The following is a 21,476-nucleotide window of genomic DNA, read 5'->3' as shown; positions in this document are numbered from 1 at the left end:
CTTTTTATTTTGAATTCAATGTTTCACATTCATTACAGTAGATTGTTAGTGGAGTAAACAGTAGACTGTATCTTAGAAATGGACGGATGCTAACACACTAGTACTAATAATTTACCGGTTATTTCAAAGTTAAGTTCTCCAAATCTCCCAGTAGTCTGCATCACTAGTTTATCCTTGTATATTCTGCATGCATTTCATGAATATTCTATTGTGGCATTAGTAACTTTTTATCTTGCACCTAACTTCTCTAATCCCTTTTACTTGAATAGGTTATAAATTATAATGGAAAATCAAGGAAGCAAGAGAGGAAAAACGATGTTTGCATTCTTTAAACCAAACGAACAAACATCAACCAATAAAGGACATTCTCTATCCAATATTGATGTCTCAAATCGTAGTGAACAACCCCCTTTCAAATCTCAAAGAGTTGAAATTGATGTTAATACTCTTGAACGTGATCCTGGGTTACGAATTCCAGTGTGGAAACATCCTATTAATCAACAAGATGAAATTAGAAGAGCTTATATCAAAATGGTCCATATCAACCTAAGTTAGCAGAGTATTCAAGGACTGAATCATGGAGACAGTATCGTCGATTTCAATACACTTGGTTTGATCAATTTCCTTGGCTAGAGTATTCTCCATCAAAGGATGCAATGCTTTGTTTTCCATGCTTTATCTTTGAAAACAAAGTGTCTCGTCATCTCACATTCACCACCAAAGGCTTTAGAAGTTGGAAGAGGGTTAATGATGGGGTTAGATGTGTACTTTTAATGCATATGTAAAGTCCCACTTCACCACATAATAATGCTGTGAAATCTGCTGAAGATTTAATTAAAGCAAGTAGACATATTGATAAAGTGTTGAATGCACAAACTGTTGAAGAAGTTCAGAAAAATCGGTTGAGACTTACAACAACAATTGAAAGTGTTCGATGGCTTAGCTTACAAGCATGTGCATTTAGAGGTCATGATGAATCTTTAGCTTCTAATAATCGAGGCAATTTTTTTGGAGATGATAAGATTTATGGGGAGACTGAATGTTGACATTAATGATGTTGTCTTAGAAAAAGCTTCAAAAAATTCAAAGTATACCTCGCCGACCATTCAAAAAGAGATTTTGCATATTCTCGCGAACAAAGTGAGGAAAAAGATTTGTGAAGAAGTTAGAGATGCAAAGTTTTGTATTTTGGTTGACGAAGCCAAAGATGCATCAAATAAAGAACAAATGGCTATTGTTTTGAGATTTGTTGACATTCAGGGTTTTGTACGAGAGCGGTTTTTTTTTCCCGTATTGTGCATGTTTTAGATACTACTTCTTCAACACTTAAAAAAGAAATTTGTGATGTGATTGCTCGATATAACTTGTATATTTTCAATATGCGAGGTCAAGGGTATGATGGTGATAGCAATATGCGTGGCGCATGGAATGGACTACAAGCTCTATTTCTCAGAGATTGTCCTTATGCATATTATGTACATTGCTTTGCTCACCGACTACAACTAGCATTAGTTGCAACAGCTGGAAATGAGATTTTTATTTGGTTATTTTTCTCAAAATTGACAACCATTATCAACCTTATTTGTGCTTCTCCCAAACGTCATACCGAGTTACATTATGCTCAAGCTACAGAAATTGCACATATGGTAGCTACTGGAGAACGTGAGACTGGTAGATAGGCTAATCAAATCGGTAATTTACATCGAAGTGGAACTACTCGCTGGAGCTCTCATTTTGATTATATTTGCAGCTTAATAGATATGTATGGTGTAACTATTACTGTGCTTGAAAGTATCGTTCAAGAAGGATCTTCTAATTCTATACGTGGAGAAGCTGGTAGTTGTTTGATTGTGATGAAATCTTTTGAATTTATATTCATCTTATATTTGATGCATAAAATAATGGGGATTACTGATTTACTTTGTCGAGCTTTGCAGCAAAAATCTCTTGACATCTTAAATGCAATGGATCTTGTATCAACTACTAAAGCATTGCTTCAAACTTTGAGAGATGCAGGATTTGATCTTCTCCTTGCAAATGTGCAATCTGTTTGCACAAAATATGAGATTGACATACCACATATGAATGCTTCATATAAAAAGGCTACATGCTGCTCATGTCAACAATAAGGTTCAGTGACAGTTTACCAGCATTATCATTATGATATATTTAACTCAACAATAAATTTCCAGGTGGAAGAATTAAATTCGAGATTCAGTGATGGGACAATGGAACTCCTTATACTTAGCTCTGCTTTAGAACCCAAGGACAACTTTAAATCATTTAAAGCTGATGCTATTTACAAGCTTGTTGAGAAATTTTATCCTGAAGATTTCAATGAACAAGAGATGTATTATTTGAGATCTCAGCTAGAACATTATTAGATTGATGTGATTCATCATGAGAGCTTTCAGAATATATCTACCATTTCTGAATTATGTCGAGGATTAGCTGAAACAAATAAGTTGCAACATTATCATTTGATTGACAGGTTCATTCGTCTTGTTTTGACTTTGCATGTTTCCACTGCCACTACAGAGCGGACATTTTCAGCTATGAAACATGTTAAAACTATGCTTCGCAATAAAATAAAAGAGGAGTTCTTTATAGATTCTATGATGATTTACATTGAACGAGAGCTTGTTGAAGATATTGATTCGGATTCGATCATAGATAAATTCTATTCTAGAAAACATCAAAGGGCGCAACTTTGATAGTATAATTTATTTTTATTTTTATTTTGAATTTTATGTACTTTAAATTTTATTTATTTTATATTTTATGTTATGTATTTGAATTAAAACTTTATTGTTAACTTGACAAATTTATATATTCGAGTGAATGATTGATCTTAAAAAATAATTTGTGTATTTATATCATAGCCCAGGACATGAAAAATTCCTGGCTCCGCCCCTGCCTGTCGAATTGCCCATTCTTGTCGGTGGCTAGCTAGAGACATTACCATTAACTAATTATAAATTTCCAGCCATGTGGGAAATTAAAAGATAAAAAATAATATATGCACTATGGTGCATATATTATATAGTCCAGTCCCTATATATACAGAAGTATACATAGATACATGTGTGTGTGTGTATATAATATACAAAAGTATACATAGATATATACATACATGTGTGTGTAGACAGCAAAGACATAAGAGTGTGTTTGGTCAGCTCCATAGAGGAATAATTGGACTGAGGAAACAGCATCTCCGACTAACAAGTCATTGTTTAACGTCATCATAGTGCTTTGGACTCCTTGCTTAAGTTTTGAGGGAAAGAAGAAAGTGATAATTAATCATGCACTACTGCCGGTAATTAACAATGGTCAATTTATATTGTCCAATCCTCAAGAAGGTTAAGTAAGTAAAATGTCATTTCATAGGAGTCTGCAGTCATCTATGCCCTTCGAAACCTTAATTTAATAAAGGTTTAGAAAAGTCAGACGACAGCTTTCAAAAGTCTGCACCATTCTCCTAGATAATGATGTTGATTTAATTGTGTTAAGAAATTAATCACTTCATCATCATGGGCCATAAGAGATTAATAATAATTAAATACGTGCATAAATAAAATCAACTGTCCATGTCCATTGCGTGCGGGCGCATGAACTAGCATGTAAGATTCTGGCAGTTTCCTGCAAGCATACACGGTGGTCGAAAAAGGCATCTTGATAAAGTAAACTATAGAATAGGGTTTGATCTGATTACTATTTGGAGTAAGAAAGACAATGACAGGTGGGATAAAGAGAGTTCACCTTTCAATCAAAATTATTTTAGAAATATATTTATTTTACGCTATTATTTCTAGTTTTTTTTAACTAAATATATATATATACACACACACACACATACACACGCATGCATTATTATTATTATTTTTTCCGTGTGGGTGAGTAAAATTGTTGGCTTTAAATTAACTCTTCAAAGCGATGTTTTGTTTAAACACACAGATATTTGTATAAAAATGCCGTAATTAAGAGGGCATTTTTGTGGTAAGGGGAGCACCGATAAGCACATATATTAGTCATAAAATGATGGGCAGAAAGAATCAAACTTGATAAAACTGCCAGATTCTACATCGGAAACAAACACTCAGAATACCATGGTGGGATTGAATTATCATAAAAGGTTTGTGAGACGACTGCTTTTGTTGGTTTATTAGGTGTCCTAACGAAAAGGATAATTATATATGCAATAATTATTCTGTTGGAGGGCGTGGTGGTTAGTGGCTGAGTTTGATTTTTCTCGGCGTTCATGTGCTTTTTTTTTTTCTGTTGTTGTTGATCGATTGAAAATTTATTATTATTTTTTAGGTTTTACTTAATAATCTTTGATTTAATGTTATAGATATGACTAGATAATTTCCCGCTTTATGTTGCGTGTCAGGTAAATAAAAATTAATATAAAAAAATATTTATACATTAATATTTTTTTCTGATAAAATCAATTTAAACCGTATGAAGATTTACTTGATGTGACATGATCGATTTGACGAGTTCAAAAACAACTTAGACGACCGATAAAAACATAATTTGACTCAAAATAAATATTCAAGATGATATTTTTTTTATATAAATATTGGGATGACAACATATTAGGTCGATTCGGGTCAACTTACCAATCCGAATGTTAGGTTGTGAGACTATGATAACATCATAGAAAGCAAGTCAAAACAAATTATAAAGTCTAATTTTTCATAACCCAATGTTGAATGATGAAATTAAAAAAAAATAATTAAAAAAATGACTCGAGTCAACCCAGGTTAACATGCCAAACCCACAACCTGGTTCATGAGATCATGATAACCCAGTAGAAAGAAAATTAAAATAAATTATGAAGCCCAATTCTCAATAAATCCCGTGTTGAAAGATGAAACTGAAAAAAAATCGATTAAAAAAAAGACTTGAGTTAGCTCAGGTTAACCCTGCCAAATTCGTGACTCAAGTCATGAAACGAGGATAAACTCATAGAAAGCAAACTAAAACAAATCATGACGTCTAATTCCGAATCAATCCAATAGAAAACAAGAAAAAAAACTCGTGTCAACTGAATTCACTTGTCAAACCAACAGTTCAGGCCATGAGACTGAGATAACCTCATAAATAGTAAACTGGAAAAAATTATGAATATCAATCCCCAATGAACCTAATGTTGAAGGAAGGAATTGAGATTGAAAAATTAATTAAAAAAAAACATAAAAAATAACTTGAGTTAACTTGGGTTAACCTGCTAAATCCGTAACCCGAGTTATAAGATCAAGATAACCTCATAGAAAATAAACTAAAACAAATCATGAAACTTTCTCAATCAAATTTATATAAACCAAAAGTGAAGACCATACATAATTGTAACTAGATCGTTAACATGCGTTATGTCATGAGTCATATTAAATTTTTTTTTTGAATATACAAAAGAAACATCCAGACATTGCTAATATTTTTCTAGTAATTTTTTAAATCATGTAGAGATTGACTTGATGTGACCTGATTGACTTGATGGATCCAAACGTAACTTGACAATCAGTAAAAACATAGTTTGATTAATAAAAATTCAAGACAGCATCTTTTTTATTAAATAACATTGAAATAACAACATATCAGATTGATCCGGGCCAACCCTCATGTTAACCCGCCAAATCCATGACCTGGATCATGAGACCATGATAACCCCATATAAAAAAAATCAAAACAAATTATGAAACTCAATTCCCAATCAACTCAATGTTAAAGAATGAGATTGAAAAAAATTAAATAACAAAATAACAAAATACCTAAGTTAACATGCCAAACCCGTGACTCGGGTCATGAGACTAGGATAACCTCATAGAAAGTAAAAAAAATCCAATTTTCAACATAAATTAATCTGGAAAACTCGCGATCAAGGTCATGAGATCGTGATAACCCTATTAAAAACAAATCAATATAAATTATAAAACCTAATTTTTAATAAACTCATTGTTAAAGATTGAAAATGAAAAAAAATGCAATCTAAAAATAAGATACAATAAAATGACTTGAGCCTACCCGAGTTAACCAGCAAACACACATAACCCGAGCATAAGACCAGGATAACCTCATAGTAAACAAAACAAAATAAATCATGAAGTGTAATTCATAATCAACTCAAAGCTGAAGGATGTAATAGAAGAAATTCCAATTATAAAAAAGATAAAATAAACTTGAGTCAACTAGGTTAACTCGCCAAACCCACGAATCGAGCCATGTGATCAAGTTAATCTCATAGAAAGCAAACTAAAATAAATTATGAAACTTAATTACCAATCAATCCCATGTTGAAGGATGAAATTGAAAACAAAAGTCAATTAAAGAAAAATAGAAAACAACTTGAGTCAACTCGCCAAACCCGTGATACGAATGATGAGACCGAGCTAATCATGAGAAAACCACAATAAATTATGAAGCCTAATCTCTAATATACTAAATATTGAAGTATGAAATTAGAAAAAAAAATAGATTTAGAAAAAAAATATCGGGATAACCTCATAGAAAATAAACAAAAAAAAAACCTAAGCCAACCTAGATTAATCTACTAAACTTGTGACCAAGATCATGAGACTATGATAATCCTATTTTAAAAAAATCAAAACAAATTCTGAATCCTAATTTTCAATAAACCTATTGTTAAAGGTTAAAAATGAAAAAAACATTTCAATCTAAAAACATGACACAATAAAACGACTTGAATCTACTTGGGTTAACCCACCAAACACGTGACCTGAATATAAAACCGAGATAACCTCTTAGAAAGCAAACCAAAATAAATAAAGAATCTTAATTCATAATCAACTCAATGTTTAATGATGAAATAAAAAAAAACACCAATTAAAAAAAGATAAAAAAAATTCGAGTCAACCAAGTTAACCCGCCAAACCCGCGACTCGAGTCATGAGACTAAGATAACCTCATAGAAATCAAACTGAAATAAATCATGAAACCTAATTCTCAATTAACTCAATGTTGAAGGATGAAATTGAAAAAAAAATATCAATTAGAAAATGACAAAAAAAACTCGAGTTAACCCGCCAAACTCGTGACACAAGTTATAAGACCGAGCTAACCACGTATAAAGCAAGTCATAATAAATTATAAAACTCAATCTCCAATAAACTAAATATTGAAGTAATAAATTAGAAAAAAAATAGATTTAGAAAAAAAACGAAAGGCAAAAAAAAAATATTATTGAAATGAATACTGTTTTGTAAGATCTTGCACAGTAAAAACACCTTCTCTTTTAGTTTATACTATAATAATTGAACATGCATAGGTTGGGTCAGAACAAGTATGAGAAATATTTTATCAATGATTAATTATGATCTATTTATTTTTTAAATAAATATTAATATCTTCTGAAGTCATTATTAGATTTTATCCTATCTATCAATCCATTTTCTATTTGATTAAATTTGTTCAATTTTAATTTGAAGACTAAAGTGTATCTACTGTAGAGTACGAGGAAAAAAAGTTGTTAATAAGAACTAATTTATAAGAAAAATAAAATACACAAATAAAATTATTTTTTTCAAAAGTTTTAGAGACAAGTGAATATTTGAGAAAACATCCTTTTTTTCTAAGCTATATTTTAAAATGGTTCAAATGAATAACCCTTACCGAACCTTATCACTTACTTAATGTAAGGTATTTTTTTATAAATTAATTTAAATTTTCTAATGACCTTTTTTTATTCATTTTTTCTTAAAATTGACGGATATGAGTGGATTGGTGGGTGTAATGGAAAGGTTCCCAAGACACATGAGAAATATGATCACCTCTAACTTTTTTTTTATAACAAATTTTAGTTGAATGTTTTTTTGTTTCCTTTCATATATATGTATGTATGTATGTATTGATGAGGCCCTAAAAATATGAATTTCTTGGGGAAAAACTTATGTCTTGGATAATTGATTAATTTCTTAGCCCTGACAATTTGATTCATTCTTTTTAGTCAAGATGGTCTGTGGCTAGTGCTTAATATTTGTAAAAGTTCCCTTTTCATGAATTTAGAGACTCTCTGATGCTTAAGTAAGTATATTGTTTTAGAGAAAAGACAATGATATTTTTTTAGAGAGACTTTAAAAATAAATATAATGTAGATAATATAGATTGAGAACCTGTATTTTTCAAGATCCATTAGGTTTTTATAACCCATCCTTCGCACTTTTCGGTGAAAGGGAGGACCCAAAAGTTCTTTTTTTTATGCATTAAAACATCTCTTATGTGTCAAAGAGGGAAAATATCTCTGACTCATCAAAGAAAAAATATCTATAACTTATCAAAGTCTCGTGGTCCAATATGGATCCTTGTAAGATTGTCAGAGCCTCTTGTATTGGGGTTTAACGCTTGGTTGAGCCTGATGGTGATGAGTGTGACAGCTCGTCAGACCCATATATGCTTGGGTTCAATGCTTGATTGAGCTCAATGATACTAGATCTGATAGCTCACCAAACCCATATTTATTTGGGCTTAGTGTGTGGCTGAGCCTACGGATGACAGGTGTGGTAGCTCGTCGGACTCAGATATGTCTGGGTTTATTGGTTGACTGAACCCATTGATACAGGGCCTGACATCTTTCCAGATCCATATATTACTTAGACTCAATGTCTGGCTGACCTTAGGGATTCTGGGTCTGGTAGCTCTCTAGACTCATATATGTGTGAGCTCAGTGCCTCGCTGAGCCTAAAGATGGCAGACATGACAACTCGCGAGACCTATACATGCTTGGGCTTAGTGTCTGGCTAAACTCATGGATGTTAGGCATGACAACTTGCTAAACCTATATATAGTTGAGCTAAGTGCTTAGCTGAGCCTATAGGTGTTGGATTTAGTAACTCGCTAGACCTATATATACACGAGCTCAGTACTTGGCTAAGTCCAGGGATACTAAGTCATCACCCAACCTTTTGTTCCTTGTTTCGAACATGGATTTTAGAAAGAAAAAAACATGTATAAAATACGTTGTTCCATCAGTATCTCTCCAAGTCTTTCTGTATTTATTACACTAAGATTTTAAAAGGTTACTAGTCTTAAAAAAAGTCTTTTTTCTTGAGAATTGGCTTTCCCATTAATAAAATACTTTTTACCTTCATCATGAGATTTGTCTTTGTAGAACTATTAAGATTCTTTATGGTCATGTGTCTTGTATTTATTGAAGTAGGTGTCTCTTAGGAAACAAAATGACAACTTGAATTTAATACAGTGATTATGTGGATTTCTAGAGATATAATATGACATGAAAGGTAATTCATCTAATGGTATGGGTGAAAATTTATTTTCTCTATAACCATAATTGTTATTTCTTCTATCTTTTCTTTTGCTTTCACTTTCTGTAATTTCTGATAAACTACTTTATGAAAAGTTTTTGAGCCAGACCCGTTCTAATTTGAGAAGAAAACTATCACCTTAGGTATTTCCTACCAAAAACCTCTTTCTTTTTTTACTTTATGGAAAAATATAGACCCAAAAAGATTTTGATTTGTCTCTAGAAAGAGACATGTTGCTACCTCTAAAGAGGAGATCATGTTTCAACTTGAGATTGAGAGAATGACTAAGGATTCACTATTAACAATATATTCAACATCACCAACATCTTCAAATGCTGACATGCTTTCACATTCAGATTCATCACTAGCTGACTCTACTTCTCCGTCATCTCTCAATATCATATATAATCCTTTTTATTTGAACACTCTGATGCATAATACCCAAGTCCTTGACACTTAAAACACTTAATCTCTTGCTTATGCTACTACTGAAAATTATTTCTTCCCTTTTCCTTTATTTCCACAACCTCTTTTTTAACATATGAGAGTTTGATAACTTTAGGTATTGATATCGGCTTTGTTCATGCATTACCATATCTTTTAAGTTTGATAACTTAAAATAACTTGTGTTACACATGTTTAATATTATTATTGTCATTATTATTAATATTATTAATAAAATTATTAATAAATTTGAAAAAAAAACCATAGATTTGATTTGAATGGTAAAATTATTATTATTATTATTATCATTAATAAATTTTTAAAAAATATTATTAATATTGAAGAAATGGGTCTGGCAGGGGTGTTAGGCCCAAGTAACCTGGGTCTGGCAGGGACGCCAACCCAAGTTACTTGGGCTGGTAGTGGATCTCATACCTGGATCTTATTATTATTTTTATTATTAAATTCAAAAGAAAATATTATTACTATTGAAGAAAAACCATAGATTTGATTTGAATGGTAAAATTAAAAACTATAAGAATTTGAGTCAGACATGTTTAATATTATAAATATTATTACTGTCATTATTAATAATATTATCAATATACTTATTAATAAATCTGAAAAAAATATTATTACTATTGAAAAAAACCCATAGATTTGAAGGGTAAAATTAAAAACTATTAATATTAAAAATTATTGTTATTATTGTTATTATGATTATTAGTATTATTCTAATTCTAATTCTTATTATTATTATTATTATTATTATTAAATTTGAAAAAAAATAGTATTACTATTGAAGAAAAAAAATAGATTTGATTTGAAGGGTAAAATTAAAAACTATAAGAACTTGAGTCAGACATAGATTATAAATTATTATTAATAAATTTGAAAAAAAATATTATTATTATTGAAAAAAACCTAAGATTTTATTTGAAGGGTAAAATTAAAAATTATTATTATTATTAGTAATATTATTCTTATTGTCTGGCAGGGGCGCCAAATCTAAGTAACTTGGGTCTGGTTGGGTGCGCAGGGGCTCCGGATTCAAGTTACATGAGTCTAACAGAAGCGCAAACCCAAGTTACTTGGGACTCTCTTGAGTCTTGCATTGTCGCCAGACCCAAGTTGGTTGGGTCTGCATTGGTTGTCAGACCCAAAGAGCTTAAAACATTCTTTATACTCTTAATATTGTTTTTGTATTTTTTTTAAATTATATTGACCCGCTGCGGAGCGCGGGTCAATACATAATTAGTATGTTCGCTAATTGATGCTAGAATTTTTGTTACAATAGCTAATTTAGCCCAACTATTGAAGGATAAAATTAAAAAAAAAAGTTAATAAAAAAAGTCAATAAAAGCCCAACTTTAAGGAATAAAATTGAAATAAAAAAAATTAAATAAAAAAAAGCCCAAGTATGCAGGCTCGAGTGGCCCGACATGCTTGGGTCAACTATATTCTTTTTGTTTTTTTAAAAGGCAAATGACATGTCAAGATACGAGCTGAAAATGTATTTCATGGAATTTAGTGTTAAAAATGACTTTCTCCCTCTTCAGTCAAAATCCAACAAGTCTCTCTCTATCCTCTTTCAAATTCAGGGACTGGAGAGTGAAAAAAAAAAGTCTTGTATTAAAAGTGAATTTTAAAAAATTAAATGGACTAAAAATGTAGTTGAAGAATAAAGTAAACTTATTGCAATAATTTTGAAAGTGCCATCCGGTTTCGCCATGTTTTTTTACTTTGATTCTTTATTTTTCATTGTACCCCATCCTTAACAAATGGCATTGGAATTTACGTTATATTAACCAAGAAAAGCCGAAGGACTTGGTGCTATATATGATCATGCTACCCTTTAATTAGTTGGGGGCTAAAATAGGAAAATAAAAGGAAAAGGCTATTCCTAATAAGGGAATATATATACAATTGAGTGATTTGGATATCTTGTGAATGTGTTTCCTTTTTTATTCAGATTATGTGAATTTGATGGCAATATTAGGATCTCCTAAACATGTTGAATGTTTATCTACACTGTATAGTTTTGGGAGGAAAAACACAGCATAAAAAATCCTATCAAAATTAAGAATACAGAGAGAATCCATTATTATTATTATTTTCTTGATGGGTATATAAAAGCTTAGTCATCGGTGTGAACCCCATAAGAGGGCCATAGAGATATGATCAGTAACACCGCCACGATCTCTTATTTCATATGTATGTAAACATTTCTTCCTACCACCTCCACCACATACGAGAAAGACGTAGGAGAAAAAACAAAGCAAATAGTAGCAACTAGCAAGTGATAACAGAGAGAGAGAGAGAGAGAGAGAGAGAGGGAGAGGGAGATAGAGAGAGGAAAAGGACGGGAGTGCCCTCAATTCTATAGTTTTGTATTTTGGAAACGATCCCATGCACCTCTAAGCGGGAATCTCTTGGGAAATCGATTCTGTCATCTTCCTTCCCCACTCGATCTCCACATTTAAATACTTGGGCGTGGTTTTGGGCTACCTTGCTCCTCGCAGCAAAACAAAAAATAAACATCATGTCCTCTCAATATTACTCCTCTAACCATCTCTTCTCTACGGTAGTACCAAGCACACCAAGATCTTCCTTTTCCTCCTCTAACAATATTATCCATCCCCTTCCTCCTCTATCTTTCCCTTCAGGTGAGTGGTTTGCCTAATTAATTTCCTAAACGGTCACCTCTTGTTATTCCTTCTGAGTCTCAACGAAACCACACGCCAACTTTGTACTTTTGGTGTTTTGTTATTTCTTTTTTCTGCTTAAACTCCATGCGTTTAATTTTGTGGGGTTAATGATGATCCCTCGTGAAGTTTGTCTAGAATCTTGCTGTTAATCAAGGAAAGCGATCATTAGCATTACCTTTACCATTTCAAGATTGTCTTACTTTTTTGTGGGATTGATCAAATTTCATGCTTTTCTTTGATTTAATCGTGAGAACCACACCATCAATATATACACTTCTTTTCTTTCTGATCATCTTGGATGGTTTTTGGGTTTAGAAACGCCAAAATGCAAATATTAATTGCCCCGGGCTAGCTGTAAAAACTGTGTCATATATCAGTACTGGTTACCCTTTTAAATACCTTTCTTTTCCTGCATCCATTCGTACTAATTTCTATATATATATTTTTTGTTTTCTTGCTTTCATAAGCAGAGTGTGTGTCTATATATATATATATATATATATATATATATATATATATATATATATATAAAGAATCTATCTGAATTACTTATACTTAGTGGCAACATCGTATATTCCTACCCAAAAGTGCTATAGTATTTTCTTTTCCTAAAGAATTCCACTAAAATCTAGTACATCGATAATAATATTTAATATACAAATCAGTTACAAACTACTAATTATTACGACTAAGGGAGGTAGTTATTTGAGGTAACCACTATGGCGTCCTTTTCAATAGGTGTTTGGCTGTATGGGGCTAGAGGCAAGCAAGATAACTTTCATGCTCACTCAAGATGCAGTGCTATTTCCAAACCTCGCACTCAAGGTACGCTACCATCTCTAATAAATTATTATTTAATAGAATTAATAAGATTATTCCAAAAGTTAGTGCCATTCAAATGTTAAATCATTTAAGTTATTGGAGATATATAATTGCTGTACAGGATATGCAGACTTGTTTCATCAACAAAATGGTCTGCCATTGATAAACTGGCCTCACGATGTTGTGGAGGATGACACAGAAGAAGATGCTGCTAAGGTGATATGAAAGTAGTAGCTTTTTTTTTTTTGTTATAATAATACTATTTTATGCACTAAAAAAATAAAAACTCAATATGAGATTCATTTCATTTGTTTTTATTGTTGAAAAAAAAGGTTTCTGTGGCTAAGGAAATAGACGAGCATGTCAAAACTATTAAAGCAATGCTGGAAATGATGGAGGATGGAGAGATAAGCATCTCAGCTTATGACACCGCATGGGTTGCTCTTGTGGAAGACATTAACGGGAGTGGTCTTCCTCAATTCCCATCTAGCCTTCAGTGGATTGCAAACAATCAGCTTCCAGATGGTTCATGGGGTGATGCTGAAATATTTTTGGCGCACGATAGGTTGATTAATACGCTAGCATGTGTTGTCGCATTGAAATCATGGAATTTACATCAAGAAAAATGTGAAAAAGGTTAGTAGCACCGTCCAGAAATTAATTGCTATATATGTTCCAGGGTAGCATGCAGGATCGATTTTCTCCACCTGAGGGTATTCATGATAAGCTAACATGGCACCCGCTTCATCATTATATCAGGTATGTTATTTTTTAGAGACAACTTATGCAAGCTTGAAGATGAAAACGCTGAGCACATGCCTATTGGATTTGAAGTTGCTTTCCCTTCACTTCTCGAGATAGCTAAAAAATTAGACATCGAAGTTCCTTATGATTCTCCTGTCCTGCAAGAGATTTATGCCAGTAGAAATTTAAAGCTGACAAGGTTGTTTCATCACACAAACTTCAGTCATAATTGTGTTTCCTAGCTTTCCTGTATATTATATGATAATTGAACTAAAGCGGTCACATCTTTTTACTATTTTGCAAAGTACACAGGAACCTGGTTATCATTACATGTATGTAATGCAATTATTGTGTGTGTGTGTGTGTGGATAGGATACCCAAGGACATAATGCACAATGTGCCCACAACACTACTCCATAGCTTAGAAGGAATGCCAGGCCTGGAATGGAAAAGGCTTCTAAAATTACAGAGCCAAGATGGGTCATTCTTGTTCTCCCCATCCTCCACTGCCTTCGCACTCAGTCAAACTAAAGATAAAAACTGCATGGAATATTTAAATAAGGCGGTCCAAAGATTCGAAGGTGGAGGTAAAGTGCTTTAATTATTCCCGTTCTTGACTAGAAATCATTTACTTTGAGGATCACATGCTTAATTCTATCTGTTTAACCATTTTTTAGTTCCCAATGTCTACCCGGTTGACTTATTTGAGCACATATGGGCCGTGGATCGTTTGCAGCGCTTGGGAATATCAAGATATTTCGAGTCCCAGATCGACGAATGTGTCAATTATATTCATAGGTATATTTCTTTTTTCTACATAGAGAAATGCACGAAATGTGTAAGAAAACCATTTACTTTTCTAAAATGGTATTTAAATTTACTTCAGATATTGGACTGAAGATGGCATTTGCTGGGCAAGAAACTCTGAGGTCCATGATATTGATGACACAGCCATGGGATTCAGGGTACTAAGATTAAATGGGCACCATGTTTCTGCTGGTAAATCTATTTACGACAAAAAAAAATTAAAACAGTAAAGAAACTTTTCCAATTACTGTTATATATAATCCTGGCGTTTTCTTTTATATTTGATAGACGTGTTCAAGCATTTTGAGAAAGGGGGTGAATTTTTCTGCTTTGCGGGGCAGTCAACAGCGGCAGTAACAGGAATGTTCAACCTGTATAGAGCTTCTCAGCTGCTGTTTCCGGGAGAGAAGATCCTTGAGAAGGCCAAGGAATTTTCATTCAAATTCCTAAGAGAAAAACAAGCTGCTAATGAGCTTCTAGATAAATGGCTTATAACGAAGGACTTACCTGGCGAGGTATCGTCTAAAACTTGATATTTGCTGTACTCTTTGAGCCAATTTTATCAATCTTGCAGCACAAGCAAGTGGAAATTGTATAGAGTACTAATTTATTTTTTGCTTAAGAGCACCTTGCTCACCATGGTTATTAAACCCATGGTGTACTGGCTTTCTTGGGTTTCTTTTTAAAAAATTATTTTAAAAGTTGACTAAAAAAAATCAAGTTACTCAATTTAAATCCAATTAAATTTGAATGAGTTAATTTTATTTTTTTAAAATTATATATATAAAATAATATTAGTTTATTTAAAAGAAAAAACTTTTATCTAAAAAAATTTGTTTATTTTCATAAAAAAATTATATAATATAGTTTTGAAACAAATCCGAGTCCATCAATATCCAAGTTTACTTTTAGCAAACTCACGACCCATGTCTGAGGATAAGGGTGGATTTAACAACTATGCTGCTCGCGTGGCAATTTCAACTTTCCCTTTCGTTCTATACTGCAATTAATTTTACGGGTCTTAAATTTATTTATAATATATAGGTGGGATTTGCATTGGAAATTCCATGGCATGCGAGCTTGCCTCGCGTGGAGTCGAGATTCTACATAGAACAGTATGGTGGTGAAGATGACGTATGGATTGGGAAGACCCTTTACAGGTTACACACACAAGTTGTTGATTATGTTCCTATTTTTTAATCTCTTTTCTTAATTACTGGCTAGCACTCAGACACTGTGACACTCACAGTGTCTGCTTTATTTATAAGTAGTGTAGTATATGCCTTTTTTTTTCTTTTTTTTCTTTTTTTTACAATAATATACGTTTTGGATCGAAGACAAGAGAACGTATACATAGTAGTAGCCACAAGCAATCAACGTGACCGTGTTGAATCTTCCAAAGTTAATTCATAAGTAGTTCTTCCTCTCTTGATAGTAGCAAATAAGTTAAAAAAAAATTCAATTAAATTAACAACACATAATAATTGTATAAGAGAAAAAGGCTCTAGATGTAAGCTCTAAATTCACAAATTTTATTTTTCTGAAAGTAATGATAATCAATTTTATTTCCTTAGGAGATTTACAAAACTTTAAATACACCAGAAACCTTATCTTAACTAAAAAAAATCCAACATTACAAAGGAAAAAAGTATAAAATTTGAAAATAACAAAGCAAATCACAAAAAACTGGTAAAATAAAAGCCTTAGAGTGAGATTTGTGATATCGAAAGATCATATGATCCCCGTAGCGACGCATTGGATACTATAGGAAAAACAACCTTTATATTCTCCTGTAAAAATTTAAGCACGATCCAACAATTAGATAAAAAATTATAGCTTTTTGACCAATTATTTTGGTCCAGCATGACCAAACCTCCTCTTGGATCTAGATTTATCCCACTAGTCTTAGGTCATCCACATAATCTGTCTGGTGCCGATCTTCATCTAGTTGGGACAAACCCACACGTACATGACTGCCCATAATCATTCATTATTTATTCCTCCTCCAAATAAGAAGTCAAGTATTAGACATTGAAGACATCATAATTCTTCAGGTGACGGGAAAGACGAATCCTATAAGTATTATCATTTATCTTCTGCAATACCTCACAAGGACCTATCTTTGTTTCCTTCAACTTGTTACACTCACCCACTAGAAACCTGTCACATGTAAGGACTACCCATACCAAATCTCCAACCTCAAACACCATTTTTCTATGACAAGTATCAGTCAAGGCCTTATACTTGACATTAGTGTCACTGATTGTCTACTTGATCTACTCATAAATGTCATGCAAGTAATATGCCATATTAGTAACTTGGATGCTCAATCGTCCGATGCAAGGAACAAGATTTAACTAGTTCCTACTGCTTCTTTACTATTAAAGCCCTCTGATATACCTCTGACACTATTTACAAAGATTGAAGACACAAAACATCCTGAATTGATTGTCGCAAGCCATTAAAGTATTGTGCCACCAGTTACTCATCTATTTCTTCCAAATCATTCTTTGGAATTAGTTGGTAAAATTCATCAGTGTAGTCATTGACATATTTACCTATAAACCAAACATCTTATTGGATCTAGACCTGTCTCACTGGTCCTAAGTCATCCATGTAATCTGTCTAGTGTAAATCTTCATCTAGTTGGGGTAGATTCACATATGACTACTCAGAATCACGTGTTATCGCAGGTCCGACTATATTAGTCTTTCTTTGGTGATTTTGAAAAAAAATATATAAATATTTCTTTTTATATGGATAAGATGTTTTCAATAATAAATGGACATAATCACAGTTTAATTGACTAATAAAACTCAGTTATAATTTGACACAATTAGTTAAAATGTTTTGCAAAATGTAAAATCATAGCCCCTTTTGAAAAGTTGATTTTGCAACTATTTGAAAAAAAAATCAAAAAGTATAAAGATAATACATAGCTTAATTTGAAATATTCGAAAACGCATTATAAAATCCGTCAATAAAAAGTTGCTGGCGTGGTTACTTGGGTATGGCATGCTCTTCGTTTTAACTATAAAATTAGAATATATAATTGTTGTTACAAGATAATTGCCATACTCCAATTATTAGCCTCTTTTTAACGCAGAATGCCATATGTAAACAACAATGAGTATCTCCAGCTGGCAAGATTAGACTACAACAACTGCCAAGCATTACATCGCATTGAATGGGCCAATTTTCAAAAGTAAGTGTCCAAGACTGCACCAAATCTTCAATTATAATGCAACCCCTTAAAGAGTTGATTAGCATATATTCTATAAAATATTGATTTGCAGGTGGTATGAAGAATGCAATCTAAGAGATTTTGGGATAAGCAGAAAAACCCTTCTCTACTCTTATTTTTTGGCAGCAGCCAGTGTATTTGAGCCGGAAAGGTCCAATGAGCGACTTGCATGGGCTAAGACTACGATCTTGCTCGAGATGATCCACTCTTATTTCCACGAGGACGATGACAATTCTGGTGCTCAGAGGAGAACTTTTGTACATGAATTCAGCACCGGTATTAGCATTAATGGAAGGTAAATTTACTGATCCATAAATAATTAACATTTTTCACTGTCTTAAGCTTAATTATCATCAGTTAAGCTTAATTACATTGCATTATCAGCAGACAAAGATTGGCAGCCGATCGATTTAGCAAGTTAACCTCGTGTGCGTTTCTTCGGTCGAGCAACCATCGAATTATACTTTGTCGTATTCATTGGAAAGCACATCTAAAATATCGAAGCAAAACACACTATATCTAGAGAAACTAGTGAGACTTTTAGAAAGCCAACAAAGATGAAGAAAACAAATTACATATAATAATAGCACCGAGGAGAACTTCAAAGTGCTTGAACTTTTGTCACAACATTGACGAGAAAAACAAGAGGCCATCTACTCTTGTCTGTCTCATCAACTTACTGTACCATATACCTTTCTTCAAACAGATTAAATAATATCAATTTTATTCTCATTTTCTTATGTATTTACTAAATTATTAAACTATATTATGCATGGTTATTTTTATTTACACAAAATTATCTTGATTTTGATGGAGATCTATTATGTATAATCTAGCACCATCTTTGTATGCAACCTGCATTAATCAGTTTATGACTGTTAGGTGTACAGGCAAATTGATTGCTGTTAAACCTTAATTAGGTTACGTGATATATAGGAGGTATTTTTTTCCCTTCTCCTGCTTGTCTCTAAACCGGCTAGCAAACACATGAGCACTTGCTAGTTTTGAATATAATGTCAATGTGCCTTTCTTTTGATAAAATAATAACAATTTGCTTAAGGTTCAAGGAAAGGAAATTGATTATTTATGTGTGATTCTTGTGTGTCCCAGGAGGTCGGGTACAAAGAAGACAAGGAAGGAACTCGTTAAGATGCTGCTCGGAACCCTAAATCAGCTCTCTTTTGGCGCATTGGAGGTTCATGGTCGAGACATTAGCCACAGTTTACGTCATGCTGTGAGTTGCTAACTGAATATAATATGAGCAAAATGAACATTAAAAATATGTTACTCTATTCCAGTATGCCTAAATATAGACTAGTACAAGTTCCAATGTTCTAATTCAAGTGTGTTTTCTTTTCCCTAACAAATATATGAAGTGGGAAAGGTGGCTCATAAGCTGGGAATTGGAAGGAGATAGACGCCGAGGGGAAGCAGAACTACTGGTGCAAACAATACACCTTACTGCTGGCTATAAGGTCTCTGAGGAGCTCTTGGTCTATCATCCTCAATATGAACAGCTCGCCGACCTGACAAACAGAATATGCTATCAACTTGGTCATTACCAGAAGAACAAGGTTAGTGAAAGAGACTAGCTAGAGCACCCTTACTAATTTCTTAAAAGCATTTTAATTTGGCTGCATACATACTTCTCTTTGGCATCTTAAATAAATCTTTATGCATTATGTTATGCCAGTGTCGTTTTCCTTAAGGGATTCTGTTTTGGTCCATTTAAGAAGCACAATGTCACTTAGGGACTCGTATTGGTCATTCAATCGTCCCTTGCAAACCTTGCTACTGCCATGTACACCGTACAAGGATAGTTTACAATATACAGTTAAAGAAGAGAAATGGGGATCGACTGCTGAAGTGATATTAACTGAATGATCTCTTCCTACATGAGATGACAAAATCTTCTCTCAACGGATTCTGACAAGGTTATCAAAGAGCAGTTAGAATGCTTAAACCGATATAACTTGGGTGCGGTTTCTCACAAAAAGAGTGCTGTGGGGGTGCGGTCTGCATCTCCGAAAATATCAACTGGACGCAAATAAGCTTCACAATTTTTTTATACAATTATATATACCATCCTCTTTCTTGTTTGATGAATTTTATATTTCTTCTTAAAATAATCATCCAGCAATTGTTTTTCTTCTACGATTTTTTAGGTGCATGACAACGGAAGCTACAGCACTATTACCGGGAGCACTGACAGAATCACAACCCCACAAATAGAATCTGACATGCAAGAACTTATGCAGTTAGTGATCCAAAAGACCTCGGATGGAATAGATCCTAAAATCAAGCAAACATTCCTTCAAGTAGCCAAGAGTTTTTACTACACCGCATTCTGTGATCCTGGGACTATCAACTACCATATAGCTAAAGTGCTTTTTGAGACAGTGGCTTAATCTTTATGTGTATTTGTATTATAGCCATTTCATCAGTGCTTTCTTGTAAACGAAAACCACAAATGAATAAAATCATTCAATTTCACAGTAAAGATAGGTATATGGTATGCTACACGTAATCCAAGATTTTTTCTTTGGTGTTAGTAAACATGTTTTTTTTTTTAATCTCGGGCTACATGCTGAGCATCAGAAGTGACCAGCAGATTGATTGAATGGTTCAGACATCCAGGTGGTCTATCTGCCGATCTGGATCAAAATGAACGATATGGGACTCGATTAGTTTTTTGATAAATTGGCATGCTTCCATGGATTAAAAATGTACGACTTTGGTCCTATTACTCAAGATTTCTTGAACAATATCAATCCCCAAATTCTCAAAAACTTTTGAAATAGCCCTCCACCACAATACAGCAATGATAGCCAGCGGAAAGCCAACTTTTTTAGGAATTAATCTCAAATTTTTAGAAATCTTATATGGGTACGTATTTTAGAAATCATCTCAAATTCTGTTTAGGGATTAATCTCTTCAACAGTCTTCCCTGATTATATGGATATCCAAAGTGTGCTTTGTGATAGATATTTGTAAACTCTCTCTTAGGGCTCACCCTATCAAATCCAACCCAGACAGAAAGTCTACAGACATGTAAAAAACTAGTGATAGCTATGTCTCATCCAAAATCATATATAGGACATAAGACACTTGCCCACTTGTCCAAAATTAACCAACTACATATTTATACGAATAAATTAGATAGTGGACATAAATATATGGTAAGCCACATGAATTGAACTGATACATAAAGAACGTGGCCCTCTTTTGAAAACTTGTTGCAAGGCAGATTGGTTACTTGAATGTATTCAGTGAAAAAACACAGTGAGCTGTGCTTGAAACAAAAGTGGAGATTCCTAAAATCCCTTATCAGGATATTTGGTGTCTCATTGACGAGAAACAAGACAGGAAATCTCAACCTCTATCTCTAATAAGTTTTGAATAACTATCTTAATATTATAAAAAAAT

At 32.9% G+C, this 21,476-nt stretch overlaps 1 protein-coding gene across 1 annotated transcript; it reads left to right on the top strand.

Annotated features, from left to right (window-relative positions):
- Window positions 1-12,191: 12,191 nt before the first annotated feature.
- On the top strand, window positions 12,192-20,550 carry LOC7480038 (ent-copalyl diphosphate synthase 1). Its single transcript, XM_002302074.3, has 15 exons — window positions 12,192-12,391; window positions 13,172-13,258; window positions 13,377-13,471; window positions 13,588-13,891; window positions 14,015-14,198; window positions 14,372-14,586; window positions 14,677-14,797; window positions 14,886-14,998; window positions 15,095-15,321; window positions 15,851-15,966; window positions 17,913-18,011; window positions 18,103-18,345; window positions 19,161-19,284; window positions 19,427-19,624; window positions 20,216-20,550. Exons 1-15 carry the CDS (start codon window positions 12,268-12,270, stop codon window positions 20,456-20,458), a joined length of 2,493 nt encoding a protein of 830 aa, XP_002302110.3. The 5' UTR covers window positions 12,192-12,267; the 3' UTR covers window positions 20,459-20,550.
- The last annotated feature ends 926 nt before the right edge of the window (window positions 20,551-21,476 follow it).

The sequence above is a fragment of the Populus trichocarpa genome, chromosome 2 (genome assembly GCF_000002775.5).
Source record: "Populus trichocarpa isolate Nisqually-1 chromosome 2, P.trichocarpa_v4.1, whole genome shotgun sequence".
Classification (NCBI taxonomy): Eukaryota; Viridiplantae; Streptophyta; class Magnoliopsida; order Malpighiales; family Salicaceae; genus Populus; species Populus trichocarpa.
Note: the sequence above shows the minus strand (reverse complement) of the source record. Positions and strands in the feature narration are given on the sequence as shown.